The sequence below is a fragment of the Candoia aspera genome, chromosome 6 (assembly GCF_035149785.1).
Source record: "Candoia aspera isolate rCanAsp1 chromosome 6, rCanAsp1.hap2, whole genome shotgun sequence".
In the NCBI taxonomy this organism is placed as follows: domain Eukaryota; kingdom Metazoa; phylum Chordata; class Lepidosauria; order Squamata; family Boidae; genus Candoia; species Candoia aspera.
Window position 1 is genome coordinate 17434974 of NC_086158.1, and position 21168 is coordinate 17456141.

The 21168-nt window shown below is 40.3% G+C and overlaps 1 protein-coding gene across 1 annotated transcript in view; it reads left to right on the forward strand.

Annotated features, from left to right (window-relative positions):
* The first annotated feature begins 1298 nt into the window (after positions 1 to 1298).
* WDR49 (WD repeat domain 49) overlaps positions 1299 to 21168 on the forward strand; it is a 95769-nt gene continuing 75899 nt past the window's right edge. Inside the window, exon 1 of the mRNA XM_063306815.1 lies at positions 1299 to 1445. Within this exon, the coding sequence (XP_063162885.1) occupies positions 1299 to 1445 (147 nt within the window). The remainder of the gene's footprint in view (positions 1446 to 21168) is intronic.

Below are 21168 nucleotides of genomic sequence, written 5' to 3' on the forward strand. Positions count from 1 at the left end.
TCAATATATTAGAGGGGAATGTGCTTTTTAGTTGCATTACTCCACTTTAAATTCTGCAGTGCACACATCCTTTATATCAAGGTGAGCACCTGGGACTGTATACATGCCTCCATGCCTTTGTGCAGTCTCCAAAGGTCTTCTGAAGCTTATCTACTTCAATAACAACATTTCAGAGCAAATTGCTGAGCCAGTCTTTGGGGGGGGGGATATTTTCCCCTTTGAGTTTTAATTTTAATAATTTAGGAGCCCTTTTATTCTTTTTGCTGAATGAAATCCTGGGTGTTCCTCTTCCAGAGTCCTGCACTGCTTGGAAGGATCATCATTGGTGTCCAGTTTTAGTGGTTCCTGGAGACAGTTCTAATGTTGATTACATTTAGTTGCAGTGTATGTTTCTGACCTCTCCCAGCCCCAGCTTTTGGTTCTGATAGCAAAATCCACCATAGTGCTGAAAGCAAAAATGGTCTTAAGGTTTTTATTGCATCCATGTTCTTGATCTGTGGATGTGCTGTACTGTAAGCAGGTGCATCAAGGTGATCATGAAAGTTGCATGCTTATAAGTGCATCGCACATGAATAATTACACAAAAGGCAGACACTTCCCTTCACTCTGGCCAACTGCTTTTAAATTTGGGGGGTTTTTTTACACTGAATTGATTGCATTGGTGTGAAAGTTCCTAAGAAGAGCTAAACAGGATCTTTTTTTCCCCCTTCTCTGGAACAGTGAAGAGAGCTGGTTAGCTCATGTTGTGCAAGTGTTGCTAAGAAACACTTGTAAGTTCAGAGAAAAGAGAATCCAGCTATTTCAAATAGCCCCACCAAAGTCCGTAGCGTTAACTTCAATTACATACGCAAATGAAATGCTGAAGCTATCACCTCTGGAAAAAATAATGGGATTTTAAAATAAATGACACGTTAATCACAAGGTAAGCAAAACTGATTTCGTCTTTGTGAACAGGTACTATTACATTTCCAAAGAAACTAAATTGTTATAAATTTGTTGATTCTATTCACCATAGAATTCAACAAAGATTTTATTTTTCTGGTTTACATACGGTTTTCCAGAGTAAACCTCTGATGTAAAAAATAAAAATGAAAAGCCTGTAATTATTTCTTTCAATTTGTTTTCTTTTCCTTTTAAAACCCCATTTGTTGTTGTTTTAAAAAACTTTCTAGAGACAAGACTTCTTAACTTGTGCTGGATTAACCAAAATTATTCTTGGGGGAAAAAATCCCAGAAAGACCTGAAAGCTGCACAGAGACTCCAGACTAGCTAAGTATTAATTTCTACAAAAGGTTAGCATGAATAACAAACTCTGTGAGAAGACAAGAGCCATGAGAGTCAGCACAGAGAAACAGGCTGTGGATTGTGGGACCACAAAAAAACAGGAACATCTTGAAAACAGGCTAACTATTCATGATTTTATGAAAATGCAAGAACTTTTTCAGGTGAGCAAGTTTTAATGTGAGATTGTTTAGGAAAGATCCTCTTTTCTGTTGTTGCTATGATAGAAAATAGTTGGGGACATGGCATGTAGAGCAACGGAATACATAGGATACCATGAATTAGATGGCTCGGTACAAAAGCATACCTTTATAGATTATTTTGCTGCATTTTCCACATGTAGGACTAACCCTTCTGACAAACACCATTGAGGAAGGCTATTCTTTACATGCTGGATTGACATATACAAGGGGTCTCTGTGCCCTGAAGTAAAGTGAATTGCAATATTTTTTTGTTTATTCGTTCAGTCGCTTCCGACTCTTCGTGATTTCATGGACCGGCCCACGCCAGAGCTTCCTGTCGGTTGTCACCACCCCCAGCTCCCCCAAGGACAAGTCCGTCACCTCTAGAATATCATCCATCCACCTTGCCCTTGGTCGGCCCCTCTTCCTTTTGACCTCCACTCTCCCTAGCATCAGCACCTTCTCCAGGGTGTCCTGTCTTCTCATGATGTGGCCAAAGTATTTCAGTTTTGCCTTTAATATCATTCCCTCAAGTGAGCAGTCTGGCTTTATTTCCTGGAGGATGGACTGGTTTGATCTTCTTGCAGTCCAAGGCACTCTCAGAATTTTCCTCCAACACCACAGTTCCAAAGCATCTATCTTCCTTCTCTCAGCCTTCCTTATGGTCCAGCTCTCGCAGCCATATGTTACTATGGGGAACACCATTGCTTTAACTATGTGGACCTTTATTGTCAGTGTGATGTCTCTGCTCTTAACTATTTTATCAAGATTTGTCATTGCTCTCCTCCCAAGAATTAAATATCTTCTGATTTCCTGGCTGCAGTCAGCAACTGCAGTAATCTTTGCGCCTAGAAATACAGTCTGTCACTGCCTCTACATTTTCTCCTTCTATTTGCCAGTTATCAATCAAACTGGTTGCCATAATCTTTTTTTTTTTTAGGTTTAACTGCAATCCACTTTTGCACTTTCTTCTTTCACCTCCGACATGAGGCTCCTCAATTCCTCCTTGCTTTCAGCCATCAGAGTGGTGTCATCTGCATATCTGAGATTGTTAATGTTTCTTCCAGCAATTTTAACCCCGGCCTTGGATTCCTCAAGCCCAGCATGTAGCATGATGTGTTCTGCATACAAGTTGAATAGGTAGAGTGAGAGTATACAACCCTGCCACACTCCTATCCCAATCTTAAACCAGTCCATTGTTCTGTGGTCTGTTCTTACTGTTGCTACTTGGTCGTTATACAGATTCTTCAGGAGGCATACAAGATAACTTGGTATCTCCATACCGCTAAGAACTTGCCACAATTTGTTATGGTCCACACAGTCAAAGGCTTTAGAATAGTCAATCAAACAGAAATAGATGTTTTTCTGAAACTCCCTGGCTTTTTCCATTATCCAGCAGATATTGGCGATTTGGTCCCTAGTTCCTCTGCCTTTTCTAAACCCAGCTTGTGCATCTGGCAATTCTCGCTCCATGAATTGTTGGAGTCTACCTTGCAGGATCTTGAGCATTACCTTACTGGCACATGAAATAAGTGTCACTGTTCGATAGTTTGAGCATTCTTTAGTGTTTCCCTTTTTTGATATGGGGATATAAGTTCATTTTTTCCAATCTGATGGCCATTCTTGTGTTTTCCAAATTTGCTGGCATATAGCATGCATTAGCTTGACAGCATCATCTTGCAAGATTTTGAACAGTTCAGCTGGGACGCCGTCGTCTCCTGCTGCCTTGTTATTAGCAATGCTTCTTAAGGCCCACTCAACCTCACTCTTCAGGATGTCTGGCTCTAGCTCACTGACCACACCGTCAAAGCTATCCCCAATATTATTATCCTATACAGATTTTCCATATATTCTTGCCACCTTTTCTTGATCTCTTCTTCTTCTGTTAGGTCCTTGCCATCTTTGTTTTTGATCATACCCATTTTTGCCTGGAATTTACCTCCGATGTTTCTAATTTTCTGGAAGAGGTCTCTTGTCCTTCCTATTCTATTGTCTTCTTCCACTTCTGCACATTGCTTGTTTAAAAGTAATTCCTTATCTCTTCTGGCTAACCTGGGGTGGGTTGCCATTACCTTCCCCAGAATTGCAATATATGAGCATCATTTTCTTAGTTGATAGTCAAACTGCACATACCTCTTTGGATCCTAATAAATAACTGAAATGTTACATTCCCCAGGAAAGGGATATAGGATTTACATCCTGTAGGTAATCAGATGCCAAGAAAAATTGGCTCCCTGGACTAGTTGCCATAAACAAAAATCCAGTCTTTTGGTGAAAGCCACCATCAAGAAATCCTAGAGATAGAAATATTTATCAAATTTGTCACCACCCATCTCTTCCCACCAGAAGGACTTTACTTGAACCCATGCAATGAAAGGAAGCCCACCATCTCTCTTTCAGTATTGTACAGTTCTTACTGGTAGGATTTTTTCCCCCTATCATTCAGTTGCAATTCCTAATCCCTCATCCTGCATTCTGCAAAAAGAGATAATGGGTCTTGACCTTCTATGTGACATCCTTTCATGTATTTATCTATCAATACTCAAATAGATATCACAACCATGATCCCCCTCAAGTAATTTTCTCCTCCAAAACTAAAAATGCTCAGCTACCACAGTCAGCTTTTACAGTTAAGTATCTAATCCTTTAATCATTTTGTTGTTGTTCTCTGAACCTGCTGTGATTTATCTGAATTCTTCTTCTATGTGATTCCCAGAACTCGGTACAATACCTGAGGTGGGGTCTGACTAAAACAGAGTGGAATTAGTACTTCCTTTAATTTAGATATTATACAGAGTAAAATATCCCAGATACTGCAGATGGCTATCCTCTCCTAATCACATCCAGTGAAGAGAGGTCCATCATCTCCACGGGTCAGTTGATTCTACTGTCAAACTGTTATTACTATTATGTAGGGTTTTCTTTTCTTTTTAAATTCTTGGGGATTTGCTTTCCTGTGACTTAAATCCATTAGTTTGTGTCCTCCACTCTTGAATGAGAGATAATAGGTCTTGATCTTTTTCTGCATGACACTCTTTCAAGGTATTTGAGAGTAATATCATATCCCCTCTAAGTCATCATTTATCAAAGCTAAATATGCCCCATTTCTTCAAATTGTCTTTGTAGACCTTGGTGTCTGGTCCCTGATTATCTTTGTTGCCTATTTCTGAATTTGTTTCACTCTTTTTAAAGTTTAGTGGCCAGGACTGGACACAATTTTCAAGTAGGATCTGATAAGAGTCTAATAGAGTGGAATGATTATTTTCGATGGTTTAGAATTTATAGTTCTGCTGATGCAGCCAAAAATTACATATGTCATTTCTGCAGCCACATCATACTATTGGCGATCAATTATTGTGTCAAAATCTTTTTTCAAGAACTATTACCATGTATTAATACCAAGGCAAATATCCCTCATTCAGTACCTATGCATTTGATTTATGTTTCCTTTGCACTTCTCTCTGTTAGATTGTGTTCAATTACTTTCTGACCATTTATGCAACCTCTTGAGTTTTGAACTATTTTTCCCACAAAATTTTGAATTATCTGTAAATTTGAAAAGCATCGCCTTCATCTCTTCATCCAGCAGAGAACCTTAACTGATTTTTGTGATAGCCTACTTAGTACCCCTTTCCAATTAGATGAAGAACCATTGATGAATGCTTGGGTTTGTTATAAACTAGATTATATTTTATATATTTCCTTTTCTATTTTCTTAGACCTCATGTTGTTTGTGTGCTGTACATAACATTGCTTATCTCAAAAGGGAAAAGCATCATGGGTTATGTATGCTTTTTATTGAAATAGAATATTAATAGAACACAAGAACAAAAAAAATGCAGAAAAATAAAAAGGGGGAAAAAAATCAAAGCAAGCAAGTTATGCAGCAACTTGATTACTGTATTAGCTTGACATGCTTAACCAACTCAGAGAGCTAGCAGTGAGTGCATTTGTCTAGCATGCTAACCTTGTTTTGTTTGTTTGTTTTGTATGCATATGGCTTAGTGTGTTCTACAAACCTAGCCCATTTGGTTAGTTTATAGTTCAATGTACTGTGAGAACCCACAGTCCAATATAGAATTATTCAATCTGAATGTTGTTTTTAACCACAGAACATATTTACCTTTTTTTCATTTAGCACCTTGTATAAACTCTGTATACATTTCCAGAAAGCCAGAAGATCTTCTGCAGCAGATTGAATATGCTAATTTTAACGTAGGAAGCACTGATGTTTTAAGAGTGCAAACAGAGATGAGCATGTCAGAAATATGAAAGGAGAAAGGAGATAGTTATTGGTAATCAAAGTACAAACACAAACTCACGGCTCAACAACTACACCTGTAAAAATAAATGGCTGCTTTCTGGTTCACATTGCACAAGGAGAAAAAAAAAAAAGACAAAGCATCCATCTATTTTAAAGTGGTGCAAAAGCCAGAGAAGTGAAAAGGCTTGGAATAAAATTCTGAAATGTGCCTCTGAGCTAATACCATAGTTTACTGCAGAATGGCAGATGTTTATAGAGCAAGCAGTAGCCATCTCAGAATGAAACTGGTCCATCTGAATGTTAGGCCCAAATCTGTTATTTTGCCCTAAAAGCAGAACATTTTGAGAGCCCGTGGAATTAAAAACAATCCTACAGTATTTTTGCCATCATTCTGTAATGGTCCACAAGCAGGCCAAATACAAATGATGGGAATAGTGGGGGAGGAGGGATGTGTGTGCTTGATCTAATTTTAAGATGGTCCTGCTGACATGTTTCTGTTTGTGAAGTAATTATGCAGGCTAGGTTAGGTAATGAAGATGTGACAATTAGGAATGGAGCAGAGTTAGAGAAGAAAATGACTGAGAAGGAATGGGATGTTGGTAGACTGAAGGAACTTACTGATGAGGGATGAGAGATCAAGACTGGGAAGAAATAGGAGACAAAATGCTTAGAAACAAACTGGGCCTGACTTGGAGTCAGAGTTTTCATTTTTTTTTTTTCTGCAGTCAGAAGAAGAAGCAGCGAGGAAGGAACAGAGGAGAAAGTGGAAATAATCTGGACTGTTGGTTGTTGGAGAATGAAGTCATTTCACAGTGGCTGTCATTATAGATTGGGCAGCTGCAAGGTGGCAGTGGCAGTGAGAGAACCAGCAGGAATGGGCTAAGCTAGAGAATAGAGAGTGAGCTGCAGAGATTGCCCTCATGAAGGTCAGTGGGAGAGGGGGTAGCCAGGATGAGGTTCAAAATGTGGGTCGTCTGCAACTGTAACTTCAACAAGAGAGCAGTTGGAAGTAGTGCTGGCTAACGTGCTTAGAAGCGGATGCCACAGTGATGCTTGGAGGCCTCAGGCATCGATCTGGGGAGTGGACTAAGATTGTGAGATCTTGCTGCATGGATAAGGGAGAAAACAGGAGGGGAAAGGATCCCCACCACACTGTGAGTCCCTTGACAACAGATGTACAAGAAGGGGTCCTCACAGGAAAGCTGTGGTAGTGGGGTATTGGTATTAAGAAGGGGTAAGGAAGGAAGAGAAGGTGTGAACATGCTGTTGGTGGGATTCATGAGGTTGTTGAGAGTAGAGTGTGTGGATGTGGGCTCAACTAAGGCCAGCAATAGTGCTTCTGCATAATTAAGCTGAAAAGTAGTTAGAAGTTTCAGCAAGGCAAGGATACAAAACATACCTTCAAATTAGCCATGAAACACTAGCAGAAAAGAAGGGTGACAATTCCAATTCCAATTTTGGAATGGGCTTCACAGTCTCCAATCTTGAATACTAAGGAACATCTACAAGTCATGAAGTACATGCAAGGAGACCTAAGAATACTTCCAAGCTGTAGGAGTGGGAAAACATTCCAAAAACCAGTATAGAAACACTCTTAGCTACCAGAAAAGTTTGGATGCTGTTGTTTCTGCCAAAGGAAGTGTTACAGAGAGCTGACTGTCCAAACTTCTGCACTTCCTATATTTACTGTTTTCTTATTTTCAGTCTATAATCAAATGTACATTGGTAGTAAGTATGCATTCCAATTTGCAGAAAGTTGTGTTTAAGTTTGTACCATATAGAGGATGTATCACTTTCTGTCCATTTATTTATTTATTTATTTATTTATTTATTATTCAAATTTCTATTGCCGCCCATCTCCTCCCAAAGAGGATTTTTCACTGAAACATACAAATTGACCAGGATGTCTAAACTATTGCATGCAACTTATGTTTTTAATGTTCACTGCCCAGGGTCATTTGAGTGGGTGGTATAAAAATTCTGTAAAATAGATAAACAAGGAAGCAGCTAAGCAAGGGCAGAACATATTTTTCATTAAAAGAAAAATAGGATTAAAAGAAAGTAGGATTACAAAGCTAAAGGTTCATAGAAGCACAAAACTATGGTGTCTCTGTTGTCATTTTAATAGTCTAAGTAGAAAAACTGTGGGAGATGCCAAGCAGAAAGTATTATGTACCAGTCCTAATATTTCTGGTAGTTCATAGTTACCTGATTTGGGAAAGGAAATGTGTTCTGTTCATCACTGAGGAATTCTTAGAAGGGAGAAAATGTAATCTGGGATCACTAAACTATCAATTGGCCCTGAAAAATGTAACTAATACCTTGTGCGTATGTGTTTCCAGATTTTAAGAACCAATTGAATCTTGAAAACTGTAGTTCTTGTAGAAGAAGACTTAAGGAAATAATAGGTCCCTGTGGTCCATCCACCATGCCTCAGTGCCTGCTTAGATCTTCCTCTGCCTCAATCCAGTAACATGCTTTACAGAGCCAAGTCAGTCTGCCCCTGTGAAGCATAAAGATATGGCCATCTGCTTCAGTCGGCCAGCCTGCTTCCTAAGAAAGTGACTTCTGCATATTCATAGAAGCCACCTTTGCATGCTGAAGCCCTGAGGCCACTCTGCCAGTTAAAAGTGGGGGGCCATGGGCCTTTGATGAGGGATTTTGAAGAGACACTTTATTTGGACTTTCATTGAAGCATGGCTGCCTTTTGAAGACCTGCACAGCCCTAGAAAAGAAAAGCGTAAGGGCAGCCTAGTAATGTCTAATCCCCTGATGCTGCCAAGGATTGAACCTGCCAGTGACATTTTGTATGCAAATCTTGTGTTGTTACTGACCTATAGGTTTTCCCAAAGAGCTTTGCTTATTGAGCCTCACACTTCAATTGCCTGTAAGGTGGGAAGAGCAAATGCAGATCCATGCTTTGCTTGGCCCATCACCAGCACAGGCCACCCACTGCTCCCTGAGTGCAGGAACAGATGTTGTCAGCCTCCTTCCACTCCCAGCCCATTGCAAATGCACCCCATGCCCAGGCTGTCCAGCTTTGATTCAGAAGTGTTCTTTTCTGAGCAGAGTGGTCTGAAGCCATTCAGAACAAATGGTCTCCAGAGCTTCATTCTAATACAGTGGCAGCTCTGACGTGGCTGCAGTCCTGGCACAGTATCTCCACTCTAGCAGCTATTTTGTCCTGGGCTGCTGAGCAGTCTGTGTTCTTAGAGGTTTTTTATATTTTGCAGATGATACTGTGATGGTGCCTTAAGTCAATGATCATGAAGCTCATGTTCCATTCAACCCTTACTTTTCCCAGGTTGAGTGAAGCATATTCCCTTGTTTTCCCACTCCCTGCCCATGGTACTGCAAAGCTTCCCTTCCCTTCCCTTCCCTTCTTCCCTTCCCTTCCCTTCCCTCTCCCCTTTTACATCTTTCACTTGTACATATGAACATTACTATTTTTTTTCTATGAAGCTGAATTATCAGTTTTCCCTTCCTGCAACATTTCCTTGAACTACAGAGAAAGATAGGGATGAAAGAACTACCTGTTCCCTGTTGCTCTGATCGTTGTAACAACAGAACAACAATGCTACTATAGGAGGAAAAAAAGAAAAAGAAAGGGTCTCCTTTGTTGTCAAAGGGGATAATGTGGGGGGATGGGGGTGAAGATGTGTGCAAACATCTGGGAAAGCAACGAAACTGGGACTAGTGAGAAGGGAACAGTCCCTAAAAGGACAAGGCAGGCATCGGTAGACTGATCCACGTGGGAGCCAGCCAGTGAGACTTGACTTTCTGCATGGATGAGAAGTACAAAACTCAGAAGAACAAGCAATCAGTCCCTGGGGTGGCCATAGTCCAGACTATGACCAGCCCAGCCCCACCCCATTGGCAACCCACTACAATCCAGACTGGAATTTCTGAACCTGGCTTAAGAAACAGCTGGGAGCAGCTTGGGAGAGAAGCAGCTTTGGCTATGGAAGAGAATTGCCCTGAATCAAGTGGTGTAAAATTTGTAACCTAGTGATACATGCATGAGCATACATATGATACAGCTGACCAAGTCTGCTAATTTTTTTATCTATTCAATTGTGTCTGATTCTCAGAGATTGCCTCTACAAGTCCTGCATTTCCTTGGCAAGGTTTTTCAGAAGTATTTTGCCAATACCCAGAGCCACAACTTGGGGGCAACCGGGGCATGTGCCCCGGGCGCCATGCTGGTGGGGCACCAAAATTAGTGCTGGTTTTTTTTTTGCCAAAATGGGTGCAGAATCCATGTTTGCCCCGGGTGACACAGACCCTAGTTGCAGCCCTGCCAATACCCCCTTCCTAGGGCTGAGAGAGGGTGGCTGGCCAAGGTCCCCCAGCTTAGGCTTTTTGCCTAAGGCAGGACTAGAACTCACGGTCTCCCTGTTTCTAGCCTGATGCCTAAAGCACTACACCAAACTGGCTCTTAGTCTGCTCTTATCCAGGGGTAAATGAGAGTCAGCAACAGATGGCCCAGGAATTCCCTGTTCAAACAGGAAATGGACATCCTTGTAGGAAGCTAACTGTAGTTGGGAGGTTGCCATTTCTTGCTGTTTTTTAACTTTCCCAGAGGGAGAAACTCTTATTTATCCTACTTTGGGTCAGAGCTAATTGCTGACAACCCTAACCCTACCCCCTTTTCTGGTCCTGTTCATTCCCTTGTAGTTATAGGAAGGGGTCAAATAATCTGGTAGGGAGTTCTTAGGGATGCTGTGTATTTGCAGGGCCATGCCAGGCAGTCACTTCCAAACCAGCAGCAGGAAGGAAAGGTTGTACCTTGGTCAGGCCCGCAACTAGGGTCTGTGTCACCTGAGGCAAACATGGATTCCGTGCCCATTTTGGTGCTCCCCAGCACCCATTTTGGCACCCCTGAGCACCCATTTTGGCACCCCTGAGCACCCATTTTGGCACCCCCCTAGTGCCCATTTTGGTGCCCCCCCAGCACCCATTTTGGCACCCCCCAGTGCGGTGCCTGGGGCACATGCCCCACTTGCCCCACCCAGTGCAGCCCTGACCTCGGTTAATCCAATTCACAAGACTTGGCTGAGTTGGGGAGGTCAACTGAATCCAAGAGAAACCTAGTCTCTTTTGTGAACTTGCTTTAATTCCACAGGTGGTTTAACACTTTTCATGGTATACTGACCCTTCCAATTGTTGTATTCAGCATGTCAAGATCAGGTGCCTCTTTCTTTTATAGATTTTTGTTGCATTCCCTTTAACAGTATTAATTATTTCAAGGGGTCAGTGTTTCTGATAGGAAAGGAGACTTGTCTGGTGTGTGATCTGGCCCTGTCTGCAGCCACAGAGCAGACGGAGTATGATTGCAAGACCTCACATTCAGCAACCCTTCAGTAAAAGAGATGGAAGGTCCAGCGCCAGCAGAGCAAGCTGAGGTTTTGATCTCTAATTATGGCAGCTTGTCAGGCCTCTGCTTAAATTGGGTCTAATTGAGGTGATTGCAATTACAATAGCTTTCCCTTCCACATCCTGCCCTTTCCCCCCTGTGAGCTGCTCAGCTAATGGGAATTGGCAGCATTCATATATATTGTAGCTGTTGTTTGGCAGGAAACCGTAGGAACGTGGCTGGTCTCTTGGGGGTGGGTGGGATGTGATTTCCTCTTGCAAAGAAGGCTGAGGAGGTGAGCAGCCCATTTCTGCCAGTGTCATTTTTCAAGCTGCATTGTTTCTTTCAGCTTGCAAAGAGGGGCTCTTCCGTTGAGTTGGAGGTAAGCAGTTTTTTTAAAAAAGGAGAGAGAGAGAAAATAGATGTTTTCTTGACAACTGATTGACTTCCAATCAGCCGTAGGGTTCTTCGTTTCATTTTTTTAAAATAGTTTTTATTTAAAAATTTTACATAGGTAATAAATATTTTCAAAGGGAAAAATATAGTCAAGTAAATATGAAAAAGAGAAAGAACAGAACAGAACAGAAAAGAAAAAAGCAGAGAGAAAAAAGAGAAAGAAAATAAAAAGAGAACATGAAATAAATATTCCCTTCTCACCCCTATGGGTGGTCTGTGTCTTCCTCAACCTCAAGTTCTCTACCAGAGGCCTGGGAGTCTGAGGGTTCTGCGCAGTATCTTGGCTGTTCCTAGCACTGCACTCTTCTGGACAGAGAGCTCGGATGTTGTTCCTGGGATCCATTGGAGCCACTCTCCCAGTTTGGGGGTCACAGCCCTGAGTGCCCTTACCACCACCGGGACCGCTTTGGCCTTCACTTTCCACATCCTCTCTAGTTCCTCTCTCAGGCTGTGGTACTTTTCTCTTAGAGACAATTTTCTCTTAGAGAAATTCTCTTAGACATGAAACAAGAGACAAGATATATATATGTGTGTGTGTGTGTGTGTGTGTGTGTATGTATATGTACACACACACACACAAATATACGTACAGTACATACATATGTGCATACATATTTATATACATATGGCTTCCAATCTTCCTCTTAACAGTTATACATACAACTCTAATCAAATCTCTCTAAGACTACATCATTATTCCCTTCTTTCTAATCATTAAAACCATAAGTCACAAAATCATTTTCTTTTTTACACAAAAAGTTCATAAGGGGTTTCCAGTCATTGATGAATGTCAATAATGACCTTTCTGTAATCAAAAAAGTCAGTTTGTCCATCTCAGCAATTCTGTCAATTTTACCAGTCATTCCTCCATGGTGGGTAATGCTGAATCTTTCCATCTTTGTGCTTATAGTAATCTCGCCACAGTAATCATATATTGAAATAATCTTCCATGGCTCTTTTCTAACTGTTTAACCATCAGTCCTAAAAGGAAAGGTTCTGGCTTCAACTGAATATTAATCTATAAAATCCTCTGTATCAATGTGTGTATTTGAATCAGGGTTCTTCATTTCCGACTGCCTGCAGGATTCTCAGTTTAAGACCCCCTGCAGGGGACCACTTTGAATACTTCTGTGATTGCCAACTTTTCAGTGGGACAAGAGCTGAAATGGGCAGGCCAAGGTGATTTGCCAACATGAAACCATTAAATGCACAGCTTTGCCACAAGTTCTGAAAATGGCTTACTCCGATACACCATCACAACTATTTATAATGGGAATTGGGCTTGCCAGTGTATTTCAGCTAGAGTTGTAGTATCCATAACAATTACAAGACAAGCATAAAATCAAAGCATTCCCTGTAAAATAATAATGTGAAAATGGTACTTCTTTCTCTTTTCTTGATGGAACTAGCTTGAGGGAAAAATAAATTAACATGGAAGCTTTCTTACGAAAAAGGACATAATCTCTTTCCCAGATTTCTCCTAGATGTTCTTTTGGTATTTTTTATTTCCATTCTCTACTCCATGCTTGTACAACCTAAACCTGATTTGTTTATTGCATCAAGGGCTCTACTGCACTCCTCTTGAGAATGAACACTGTTAGGCAAACAGATTCTATGACTTCAGAGCATAATAGACAGTCCCATTGGCAGAATAAAGAACACCCCACTGTTGAGACGTAGGTGGATCTAAAAGTAGGTTACTTGCTAATTCCAGCAGCTGCCAACAAGGGCAGAATGGAGGACAAGTTGCAAGTGTTCCCTTAGCCAGTCTGATTTACTGCTCTGTGTGCTGATACACCTTAACAAAGCAAATTCAGTGGAAGGAAATTTCAGTTCAAACCACCTAAATATGTTTAACTTCACAAGCATGAGTAGGCAACATTTTTGATCCCAAGCAATATCACACCATCACAGGTTTTTAAAATGCCAACGTCTCAAGAAATGGTCAGGTTTTATGGAATTTTAGAAATGTTCACCCACAAGATTTCATACAATTGCCTCTCAAAATTTCACAATACGTTGACGTTCTTACCTACGTATTGCAAACTCTCATGTGAGGATGCCAAAATCTCTACAGATTTGATCTCACACGAATGCAGCCACTGTAGAATATAAGTAAATTAAAATTATTTTTATTTAATTTGGGGAGATTCACCCTCTAGGAACATTTTAATGTGAATTGTTCAATCCTTAATGTGATTTTTTACTTGGAAATAAACTGTTGAATGAATTCAGTGTGACTTGTTGACAGATAAGGGAGTATAACAGCCAAAGAACATGGTGATCAGAAATCTTGGCAGCTGCAATTTCAAAATATCAGAACTAAATGTGGGTTGTGATTGTAATTATTTTCAAAAAATGTTTGTTGATTAAAATAATTTCACAAATGGAATCTCAGAGCCTCTTTAAGAAAACTGGCACATTTGCTTCTCCAGGAGTAGGAGAAACCCCAACAACCTCTATCTCACTGAAGCCTCCACACCCCTTGAAAGCCACTTCTGAAGGTCAAGGATCCTCAAGAGGCTCATGGAGGGTATTCATCAAGCCAAGAAATGCAGAAGACAGACAATAGGGATGAGTACAACAATAATAGTAGGGCTGCCAGAAAAGGGCTTCAAAGATCTGGACAGCCACTTTGAGACAGGAAAGAGCTAGAGTTTCCTATTGCTCTTTGCTGCTATTCCAGAGGTCAATAAACTGAAAGACACTATGTTCAGACATGTAGTATTGGACTGTAGTCAGGGAGGTACAGTCCAGGGATCCGATAAGATGTTCAGAATCGGAAGTTGGCCAAGCAAAATAGCACAGTTGATTGAGATATTGCTGCATCCCTGGTGTGCTACCAACTGAAGGTTTTTTTACCCTGCTTTTGATCCATCTTGGGAACAGCTGTTGCTCATCAAGGACCAATGAATCAAGCAAACCAGTTAGCTTTAGTTTTTCTACTTTCCCTTTTCATTATGTTTCTGTTATTTTCCCCAATTTCTTTTCTTTATTAAATCATTTAAAAAAATAGTTGGTCAGAGGGCTAAACTGGGAGAAAAGTTTTACTCCCAAGTAGGCAGGTTTTTCCTCTTTCCTTGCAACCAATTTCCTCTATATTGGGAATATCCCTCTGGTTCTGGTTCTTGAAGCATTGGCATTTCTAAGGGCTTGTGAGGTCTTAGCCTTTATACAATGCAGAAGATGGGTCTGGAACAGACTTTGCTGAAGATAGCTCAATCTTTCTTCAATAGCCCCTTTATTATTATTATTAGTATTATGATGATGATGATGATGATGTCATGGTATAGACCAATTATGCTGGCTGGGGCATTCTGGGAGTTGAAGTCCACACATCTTAAAGTTGTCAAGGTTGAGAAATATTGGTGTAGACAGAGTTTACTGGCACAATACAGATTTTTTTAAAACCCAAATGCCTATACCATTATTGGGAGAAAGGGACTGGGGAATGATAGAGCCTTCCCCTCCCATGTCCTGACATAGTCCAGGACACCACGTGCTTATAGTTAAGTAAACAGCATCAGAAACTGGAGCAGGAAAACACAGTCTGTGCCTTATCTGAGTTGGACTTGAATCTTTCCAGTAATGGCCTGCCAACCTGGATCATGCAGTATTTGAAAAACGACTGATTCTACAGTATCTGTCAAGGAAGAAACTTAAAGAATTGATGGTAAATTCCATGCAAACCTTTAAATAACTCTAGCAAGTCCAGCTTTACATTTCAAAGACATTGAAGACAAAGTGAGGGAAGCCTTTCTGGTTTCTGTCTATACCTCAAATGTTTCTGATCTTTGAAAGAAGGGATCAGAGACTTAAAAAAAAAAATGACCGAAATCCAATTGACTATTTGTTACCTTGAGAGAGTTTCTATCTCCACTGCAGCCTTTGGAATTTAGCTGAATTTCTGAGGTAGCATGCCATGAGTCTCAATCAGCTATTGCTAGAAGAGAATATTGTCAAATACTTTTCCTGTCCATGTGCACTTCAAAACAAAGAAAGGAACATCAAGCCTTTTGATATTATTACCTCCAATTTAATACCTGGCTTTTGATTGAATTAGCTTGATATTCTGAGATGGAGTAAATTCTTTTTTTTTTTTTTTGGTTACTATTCATACTCCATGCCAATCAAGCAGACCTCAGCCACCAAATCATCAGTGACCATCCTGTCTGCAGCCAAAATCTCACTGGTTACTATCCTCACATGAATAAAAATCTCTTTCTGACCATTTAATCTTGGATCTGCCCACCAGTCAAGAATTTATAAAATTATTAGGATGGCAACCCTATCTTGGAAGCACTTTGCATGTCTCTTAAAATTCCATTTATTATGTGGATCACATTTGTCCTGATCTTTGAAGTTTATCATTGCACAATATATGGGAAAAAGTACTATATTAACTTACTTTGTCATGCTCAGTTTGACATTATTTTAAATGCTAGATTGATTTGGATGCAGATCGGTAATTCACTGAAAAGAGATTCTCTGCTAAAAAAAAATCCATTACTCATTCCTTGTGGCTACATTTCAGCCAACAACTTTCATAATGTTCTCTTCTCTGGTTGCAAAGGATTTTTTAAAAAAAAATAAAATGTGATTTTTAAAAAAAAATATTGGTAACAGTGATCAGAAGATAAAACCAAGTCAGCAGGTTCTGTATTTGTTTGTTTTGCTTATGAGTGTCATCTACTTCAAAACAGATATTTTCTCTTGTGTTCATTATGTCTCTGGGTTTTCCAGACGTGCATGAATGAACACATGGAAGGTAGGATCATGTCTATTGGATGTCAGTGTGTTCCATTTGATGCGACAAACTCCTAGATTATAGCATGGCAGAATAATATTTTCGAACACATATACCTGATCTAAAAAGCCACACAGAGGTAGGTTTTAAGTATGAAGCATTCTTGCAATAGCAACAAGACTTTTCACAGCCTTTTGCCAGCAAAGAGACTCTGATGCAATTTTCTCTTGGGGCTTATTATTGATGGTGGTCTTTATAACCTTAGTCTCATCTCGAGCTCTTTCCATCTATGCAATGCTTTCTGGTTATGTGTTACCTTCTTATAGCATGGATAATTCCTAGCCAGATGTTTTCTGTCCTGGTTCCTGTAGAACCCAATATGGATAGAATACTAAACTGGAAGAGTTTGCCACAAGAACAGTATATGTGTTTCTGTGTTTTTGAGTAAATAAACCACAGCCGATCCACTTGGTCACCATTGGGAATTTCATACCAGTTATGCATTGAATGGATGATTCTATTTTCATTGCCTTTGGAGAACATGACATTTTTCAGCTTCTGTGGCTCATGCAGTACAAGAAAGCCCCTTAACTATAAATGAGTTAGCTTTCCACAAAGCTAAATCATTTATAGTTAAGGAATTAAGCTCAGCAGCAGCTGTTTATTTATTTATTTATTGCACCTCCATCACCTCCCTCTTGCATCTACACTTTTCTTCAGAAGTATACATGGTTACATCCAACTGAGATGGAGATATGGATGCTGCAATAGGTGCCAGGTCACCTGAAGTCTGACTAAGAGGAAAATCAGGCATCGCTTCACAACTCATATCCTCCCTGAAGCCAGAAGGCTTGCCATGAAGTTTATATATCTCAGGAAAGCTCTTTCTTGCTTAGAAAGAAAAGCTTGCTTTCCTTTTTGGAATGATGCCTCTGAGGAATGTTTTCTTCTTTCACCCATGGCTGTTATTCCAACAGATAAGAAGGAATGGTAGCAGGGAAGTGCCGGAATGAGGGAAGGTAGTACCATCTTACATGCCTAAATGGCTCTTGTTAATGTCTCCTCCTCAATCTCTCACAGCTGACTGCCAGATCTCCTCAAGCAGGAAGCAGCAGGAAGAAGGATGCTACCTGACAATCTGCTGTTAATCAGTCCAGGCACCTGGGGGTACCAGAGAGGGACCAGATAGGCTTTTCCTCCCCTCTCTCCATGCAGCTCTTGATGCTTTCTGTTATTCCCTGGCACCTATTCTCTTATCTGCCTGTTAGGTCTTTGGTCCAGCATGGCAGCTTTCTATAAGCTGGATCCTAATGCTCCCTCTCCAGTCTGGCACTTGAGGTGGTCACCTCATCTGAAGTCATGAAGTCCTGAAGACAATACAGCCACCCAAGTGCTTCTGCTTGGAGCATGTCTTGCCTGATTTTTGGCACTTGAACCTCTCATTTCAATTGCAGATAATTTTTACCGCCACCCTTCCAAAATTAAACATGAGAGTTTCCTTACTGACTTGCAGGAGAGACATCTGCTCAAACAATAGTCTTTTTTACTTGCTAGTTCAGCTGGTACAACTTGCTTAACTGAATAGTGGGGCAGTTTAAAGTATCATGTGGATACTTAGATCTGAAAGATAAATTTGTTCAGGTTTTGCTATGCTCTCCCAGTTAATCCTCTTGTGCAAATGCAGCCATGGTTTAGATGGGATGAGGAAACTCTGACCTAACTTAGCCCACCAGGCTGGTCGATCTAGTCCAGGGCTTTCCAATATAAATTGTCACCAGTGCCAATGAGGATGAGTTTATTAGTCAGAGGGCCACCACACAAAGTCTTGATCCAGAACGTTTGAAAAGCTGGCCAAAAATGTAGAAAATGAACAGTGTCACAGTATTCTATTAAATATAAATGTATTAATAAGCAAAAACTTTACTGCAAAACAAAGCTTCTTGCAAAACAGTCATTTCATTTTGACCATTAAGCTAGCAGCATTTTTCATTAACTGGAATGTTGATATTTATTTATTTATTTATTTATTTCAAGATGGTACCTCAGGTGATTTAGCAAGACCATCCTGCTCAAAATACTGCAGTTGTGTTTTTCTTCTCTCTCCTTCTGGAGCAGATGTCCTTTTTCTCATTCACTCTCCTTTTCTTCTCTCAGCAGAGACCCTCCTGCCTCTGCTTAGCAGACAGATCTTGCTTGCTTGCTCTTTTCCCCCTTCCTTGCCTGGCAAAGAGACCCTGGTGACAGGGCATCCAGACCTGGCCCTTCTCCTAAGACCCTCCTCTTTCCCTACCTTGGGTAGCCTCTGTCTCCTGACCTTTCTTCCCTGGACAAGCCTTGTCCCCCCACCGTCCCTGCCCAGAAATCCCCGGGCAGCTTCAGGAGAAGCTTGCCACACTGGGTGAGAGTGAGCAATGCTGCTGGGCACAACAGGCTTTGAGGTGCCAAGTGCACTGCCTGGCCAAGTATGCCAGCTTCTGCTGTTGTTGGCAGACCTGCTGGGAAGATGTGAGAGGCTACTGCTACTGCTGTGCGGTGATCAGTGCCCTGCCAATGACCTCAATACCTACAAAGTATTCTTGTGGGCCACAGAAAATGATCTGAAGAGCTGCCTGTAATTATGAGTTTGAGACCCTTGATCTAGTGTGTGAACTTGAGCACTTGCATTCTTCAAAAGCAGTTCTGTGGCATTGCACAGCAAGCAACACAGCTTTTGTATGTGCATGTGACATTGCAAGGCGTATACAAAAGAGGTGGGGGGTGGGCTTGTACTGTGATGCTGCAATGCTGCTTTGATCATTCTGATCCTATCTTGCCCTCCCACAGAGGCTGCTGCTGCTTGTGAAACCTTGGATGAAAACCCAGCACTGTCTGCAGACATGACTCTGTTTCCACCGCCCCCACATCCCATACCTACATATATATTACCTCAACCACCCACACACACTGTACGCCTTATACATAGTCACTGATAGTGTTGCTGCCGCTTGGATAAAAACTGTAAACCTAACTTCAGGCAAAATTTAACACATGCTGATTCAGTTCAGGTTCCTATCTACGTTTAGAAATTACACAGTACACTTGAGAGGGCAAATGGAGTGAAATTTACCTTCTAAAATATTGCTCCATTAATGTGCTAGAGGGAAGACCAATGAAATCAATAGTACTGAACTACTAGCATGATAATTAATTAAACTTGATTTTCCTCAAAGTTTTCATGGTATTGTGCTTCAGGTATCTTCTTTCCCTGCGTATAAAAACTGAAGTGATTTTTTCATGTGATTGTTGTTTTCTGTTCAGTTAATTAATTGACATGGAAGAATAGGAAGAGGCTTTTTATATCTAAAACAGCATTTCTCATCTTCTCACTTCTGCCCTTCCTATCATATTTCCATCTGTGGATATGAGAAAACTCAAGGAAGGGTTTTTTTTATGTGTCTCCAGGGAAGATTGAATTGGGTGTTTATTAAATAGCATAAAGAGGTTTCCTCCTGAGTGATTTAAAATAATTATTCTGATAGCTTTTTATCTCTGCATATAAAATGAGTTTGAGGCCTTAAGTGTTTGCAGTATTAAACACAAGTCTTTCATAAGGAAAAGAAACTAAGCTACATAACTTATTTTGCCAAGTCAACAATTATTTTTATGTAGCTGCAAAGCTGAGGTTGGACTTGTTCCTAATAATTCATGTAGTATGGGGTTCTGCCTATACTAAGTAGAAAATCTTCTATCAAAATCATTCCTTCCCTTGGGACTTACTTCTGAGTCAACACATACTGTATAGGATCATCTTGCAAGGATATGGTACACATGCCTTAAAACTATTCAATTCTGTTCTTTCTTCATATATATATATATATATATATATATATATATTATATGGCTGCTCACTTTTTTTTTTGCACCCCTGGGTGGCCAACAATAATTAAAAACATAACAAACAAATCCAACATTTCAAATAAAAAGGACTACCACAGTCATGTTAATACCATGCAGCCAAGGTTCTCAAAACATTACATTCTGCAACCATATAGCTGGGCTCACCTAACATCCTGGCCCAATGCCTAAGGGAATAATTACATTTTTAAAGCTTTTCAGAACACAGGGTTGGGGGGATCCAAATTGGGGGAAGGAATGGTGTTCCATACGTCAGGCACTGTGACAGAGAAGGCACAGTGGATCCTACTAGATGACACTGCTTCAAGGAAGGGACCTTTTACTTCTTTCAGCTAGGTCCCAATAAGTTCAATGGACCATCTCATGAATAAATGTGCGTATCTAGAAAGTATATATATCATATCATATCATATCATATCATATCATATCATATCATATCATATCATATATCATATCATATCATATCATATCATATCATATATCATATCATATCATATCATATCATATATCATATCATATCATATATCATATCATATCATATCCTTTAAATTCAGGACCTTCTTCTCCTAGCCTATTGCCATTCAATATACACTCTAAAACTAAGTGTTCCTTAAAAGAGTACCAAAAATCTGGACTGTGCAATTTCTTGTGGGCCAAGACTCACACTTGATTTTTTGAGTGCTACAGTCTTAAAATAAGCAGGGCTTGGAAAAAGAAAAGGATCAAAACCATAAAAAATGAAAATGAATTGAATTGCATTTATATTTAACTCAATTTTCATTTAATTAAAGATGGGAAATATGATCACTCCCCTGAATGTAATAATTGCTATCTTCTGTTACATTAAACACAATGTTTGAAGGGGTTCTGGGTGCTGAACCAAAGGATTTTGGGTTGCATGGATGATCCCAAAGCCTAGATTGTGCTCCTTTTGCCATAAGCCCACTCACCACTTGATAATCAAACTATTGGGCAATAATTTTCATGT